The sequence below is a fragment of the Triticum urartu genome, chromosome 4 (assembly GCF_003073215.2).
Source record: "Triticum urartu cultivar G1812 chromosome 4, Tu2.1, whole genome shotgun sequence".
Taxonomy (NCBI): Eukaryota; Viridiplantae; Streptophyta; class Magnoliopsida; order Poales; family Poaceae; genus Triticum; species Triticum urartu.
This window is the reverse complement of record NC_053025.1, coordinates 179,929,670-179,934,731: the sequence shown is the minus strand read 5'-3', so window position 1 is coordinate 179,934,731 and position 5,062 is coordinate 179,929,670. Positions and strand designations below refer to the sequence as shown.

At 52.7% G+C, this 5,062-nt stretch overlaps 1 protein-coding gene across 3 annotated transcripts; it reads right to left on the bottom strand.

Moving 5' to 3' along the window:
* Window positions 1-1,535: 1,535 nt before the first annotated feature.
* On the bottom strand, window positions 1,536-5,056 carry LOC125553739. Of its 3 annotated transcripts, none has more exons than XM_048717466.1 (3): window positions 4,740-5,056; window positions 4,376-4,601; window positions 1,536-4,290 (listed from the first exon to the last, which is right to left on the bottom strand). In XM_048717466.1, exon 3 carries the CDS (start codon window positions 3,260-3,262, stop codon window positions 1,958-1,960), a length of 1,305 nt encoding a protein of 434 aa, XP_048573423.1. In that variant the 5' UTR covers window positions 3,263-4,290; window positions 4,376-4,601; window positions 4,740-5,056; the 3' UTR covers window positions 1,536-1,957. The 3 variants fall into 3 exon arrangements, with proteins under 3 accessions (XP_048573423.1, XP_048573424.1, XP_048573422.1); XM_048717467.1 differs by having other exon boundaries at window positions 4,376-4,497; XM_048717465.1 differs by having other exon boundaries at window positions 4,376-5,056.
* Between the last annotated feature and the right edge of the window lie 6 nt (window positions 5,057-5,062).

Genomic DNA, 5,062 nt, shown 5'->3' with positions numbered 1-5,062 from the left:
AGCTGGCGGAGGCGGGGGGGCTCGGGGGGAAAAGGGGTGGCGGAGGCCTTTCCCTTGGCTTTGCTGCTGCCGGCGCCGGAGAAGAGCCCCATCTGGCTGGCTAGGGTTACCACCGACGGGGGCAGCGAGATGGAGACGGAAGCTTTCTGGAAGCGGATGAGGACGGCCCTGCATGGTCGGCTTAGAAAAGGACGATCGTCATCATTGACGCGTGGGCCTGAGGTGGGTGGTCGTCATAATTAAGCTGACCAAACTGGCCGCTGGGTTGTTGGACGACCGCCAGGTGGGGATGCGTCAGACACCAAAAAGGTGCGTGTGGCGTCCACTTCGCGTCTGCACCGACGCATCTTGGCCGCAAATTTGGGCTGCAAATGCGTTGGGGCGGATGTAAAACAGATATAATTTGAGTTTGAGTCGGTGCATTGAGCCTCCACTTTTATCCGCGTCAATTCAAACGAACGTAAGCGGATAAAATAGGTCACCCTATTGGAGTTGCTCTAACTATGCAGTATGTGAACACCTGAATGCAGATGAGGGCGGATGCTAAGTCGCCGCCGGCCGCTCCTGTCGGACTGCGTGATTGAATGCACACAACATGGTGGAGAAGGAGAGTAGTCTGCGAGCAAAGACTTTGGTGATCAGTGCTTCGTGTACCTCACCGTTGGGGGATGTCGGCGGGCTTAAGTAACCGGACTTTAGCCTCAGGTGGTGAGACGAAGTGGTGCCATGCAACGTTCACACCTATATTAAAGGAGACGTTCGTCGGACTGTTGGGTTTTCATAGGAATTCGTGTGGGACTCTAACGTCAGTCTGACGTGGCGGACGCTTTCAATCTCACCCGGGCCTCCTCATATTTTGGCTGAATATGAGGGATGCCGGTCAATCCGGACTTTTGAGGCGCTCGTCTTGATAGGATATTTTTGACTCGTCACTGACTAGACCGTCCGCCCGATCGTATGAGGGGAGTTTAGGGTGTCCGGCTGTAGATGCTCTCACATCCTTGGGTTGTTCGTCTATGTAGTATGGCATATAAAGAGGACGTTTATGCATTATTTCATTATATGCACAACATACACCTGCTAATTTATCGGGTGGTCAGACAAACCTACGCATAACGTCCCAGAGTGCGGAAACATGCCACACTCGCAAGTGTAGGTGTCGCTCTCACGGTCTATGATCACCCCGTAAGTAAAACCGCATAGAAAATTGGTTTGAAGTTAAAATTTATAAAGTTTGACCAACTTTATAGATAAAAAAATCAAACGTTGACAAGTGCAAAATCCACACAGAACTATTTCCCGTGAAGATAAGTTTCATATTGTATTACTTTAGTATTGTTGATGTTGAGTTTTAATAGTATAAATATCATCAAAAATTATGAAGTTTGACTTCCGATAGTTCTTACATGCAAAAGTAGAAAGGACTGGAGAAGTACATGAAATCTAACACAATAGCATACAGAATTCTGTGTACCGCCCGCTGTAAAATTGAGCAATAAATTAACCTGATAAAAATATGCATGGGAAAACCACATTAAAAGTATAGGATGGAACAAGTAGGAAATTATGCTGAGATCAATGAATTAAGGTCCCGTCAACTTATAGAATTAAACAGTGAAATAAGGTCCCGACTACTTTTCATCAAATAAGTCTGATGAAAGCTGACAAATAATGAAATAAAAGATAGACGGAAAATTAAATTGTCCATGATTTATTGTGATTATCCCTGTCGAGATACTGATGAGCATCCCGATGTTGCGTGTGATAAGGTCAGTTCTTCCGTTTGTAGGTCGTTCCCACCCCGCAAGTTGTGTGATAGTGGCCTCCAAGCTTACACTTTGTGCCTTTTACCTCCTTGGGAGGCTTCTTAGGACCATCATATGTTGGACAGGTGCTCACGTAGTGACCAACTTGGCCGCAGTTCTTGCATTTTCTGGGAGCAGATTTTGGTTTACCGTCACTCTTTACTGTGTTTGACTGGTTGCTCGACAGTGGTGTGTACTGTGTGTCCTGAGGGAATCTCCAGCCGCCTCCCCGAAAGCATCCCCAGGACGCCTTTTTCATCGCCGGCGTGTTTTTTTTTCGCCCAGTCACGCCTCCAGAACCTCAAATAGCGCCAGATTTTGTTAAAATTACGCCCGACGGTCCCGATCCAAACCCAGAAAGGTGGGGGCCAGCTGAGAGCGCCGGCACTCCTTTTGCATGCAAAACCCCACAAGTCAGTCTCTCTCCTCACTCTTTCTCCTCTTTTCCTCACAGGCCCACCACGTGCCTGACCTCTCTCTCCTCTTCTCCTCGTTCGTGTCGCCGCAGCCGAAGGCCACGTCGGGGAGTTCCGTCTTGGCCAGCGTGAAGGACTCGGCGGCCAGGAAGCCCTGCGTCGACGAGGCATGCGACCGTGGTCCAGGCGGCCGGCGACGCTGTGGACGGGCGCGGGCGACGAGGCTTGGCGGCCCCGGCACCGGGCGCACCAGCCACGGGCGGCCCCGGCCCCGAGCGTGGCGACCCCGTGCCGCGCTGCACCGGCCACGGGCAGCCTCGGCCACGACCGTGGCGACGAGCCGACGCTGCCACCGTCTAGCAGACGCGGCGGCGGCTTCAACGGCCGGATCTTGCCTTCGTCGAAGAGCTCGTCGGCCGTCGGCAGCTGATCCGGCTCCTGCGCGCTCCGGTCGAGGAGGACGCCGGACCACATGGCGAAGTCCGCGTTCTCACCGTCCCCAGTCGCCGTCGCACCGGAGCCGACCCCGGGCTTGGGTGTTCCCGGCTTCTCCTCCCAGTCGAAGGCCATGGATCCGCAGAGGACCTGAACGGCAGCCAGGATGGAGTCCTTGTGGTCGAGGTTGCAGTCGAGGCTTCGAGCGAGCGGGTCCGACGCCTTGGGCTTGGCCACGTGCCATCGGTGCTGGGGCCGCGCGTTCTCGGCCTCCGGCACAGAGGACACGCTCTTTCGCCGCTCCGGCGTGGGGCCCCGCCGGCCGGCAGGGGAGGACGGCGACGCGGCCCGCGGCGCACGCGACGTCTGGTAGAAGAAGGACTCCCCCTGGTAGGACACCGAGAGGCTCCGCATCGTGGTCGCCGTCACGGTCGCGGCCACGAGCATGGGCGACGTGGCGTGGCGTGCTGCGACGGGGGAGTCGAGGAGCGGCCGCGCCGCGCCGACAGGGAGCGGCGCGACGAGGACGAGGACGACGAGGTGGAGGAGGCCGGCGATGCGGCGGAGGCGAGGTAGCGCGAGGAGACGGGCTTGCTGCCGGAGCATGCGGGCCGGCGCGCCGCGGCGCCGGAGTTGGGCTTGTCGAGCGCCGGCGTGAGCAGCCGTGCGGGGCGAGGAGTAGGACGTGCGGGGCTGGAAGCCGTCGCCCGCGCCGGAGAACAACGCGTATATGGCGGCCGCGCGCTCCGGGCTGGCGACGAGCGAGGCGGTGATCGAGAGGCTGAAAAAAAAGGAAAAAGTGACTACCTGGGAGGCACAACGACTGGAAAAATGCACGCCCCCGTATCAAAAATTTCGCCGGGGCGATCGCAGGACGCCGAAAAAATGCCTTCTGAAAGGCACAACGGCTGGAGATGCCCTAAGTAGCATATACACCATGCTGTGTTGATGGCATTTCATCTTCCACAAAGCCACCTTCTGCGGCTTCATCCTTATCTTGGCATTCTGCATGCATTGAATCAGCTCCTCCAACATCCAGGCATGGGCAGCACTTGGTTCCATGTCCTTCTGAGCCACATATGTTGCACTTCCTTCTGTTTTTGTCTATAGCCATCTCTACCGCTGACCTCATTCTTTTGGTCTTGCCTGCCTTTTGATCTTTTTCTCTCAGGTGGTAGCACTATGTCATCTTCATCTTGGTAATTCACCTCCCTGCAGTGTGCGTCAAGCGTTGTTTGTTCGTGTGTGATGTCCTGCTTACCACCTTCTTGGCTGAAAACAGGACCGTTTCCTGCGTCCGGATTCACTCCCTCCTGCACCAACCCAGACGAGATGTTCTTCTTCTCTTTTGTAGGTTTATTTCCCTCACCGTTGTTGATCTTCATTAGCTCCTCTCTTAATTCATTGAACCTCTTGATTGCATGCTCGAATGATGGCACTCCTGAGTTTGCAAGCTTCACCAACTCCAAAGCTTTCACATATGCAATGTTATGTCTAAATGTCTTTGAAATTTGCACACTTGAATCCCTCTGGTAGGCCCTGAGATCCTCAGGTAGCATGTCTCTCGCGTCCCTCGTCCACCTCTTCATTATGTATTTCTCTGGGATTTTTCGGACTCCCACATGGAGCATTACCTATTATATATTGGGAAAAACTAACTGGTCAGTTGAGGAAGCTATACAAAAAAAGTCATACTCATGTGATGATAAAAATGTTCACCTTTAGGACGTGTCTAAATAACATCCCAGAGTGCGGGAACATACCACACTCGCAAGTGTAGGTGTCGCTTTCCCGGTCAACGTTCACCTCGTAAGTAACTTTGCACCAGTGCTTCCTTGTTTCTGCATTTACATGCTCAACTATCATCTTCCCGTCGAGTTGGAAACCTTTCACCATGTATGGCCCAGATTGATATAGCTCCTCGGAGAATTTTTTAAACATGGCCCTAGTGTATATACATGAAGCATGACTTTCCAGTGGAACATTTAGTTTTAAGACAATCTTGTCTTGCATAATGTCAAAATGATGTCAAAACTTATTTTCTTCGGACTACGGCATTAATATATTTTCTGGTCAGTTCTACCTTGGTGGTGTGCGCTTCTTCATAGTCCTCTTCGGCACATCTGTCGGAGTATATTTTGTTGAACTGGATGACGAAAGAATTGATAGGCACCGATCTTGCTACGTAGCTTTTCAGCACACTATTCATGCACTCACTTCTCTGTGTGCTACTCATTTTTGCACAGAAGTTGTCGCACAGATATGGTTTTGCCCACTTAGCTCTCACCTCGTATATCTGCCTCATGAAAGAGTTTCTCTCCAGGCCGTAGGTGTACATCAACACTTCCCACTCTTTCTCGAATTCATCCACGGTCATCATCTCATTGACTAGCAGGTCGAATTCTA

Excerpts from the sequence above, each read along its gene's own strand:
- LOC125553739 (XM_048717465.1), bottom strand. The coding sequence starts at position 3,262 with ATGCTCCGGCAGCAAGCCCGTCTCCTCGCGCTACCTCGCCTCCGCCGC.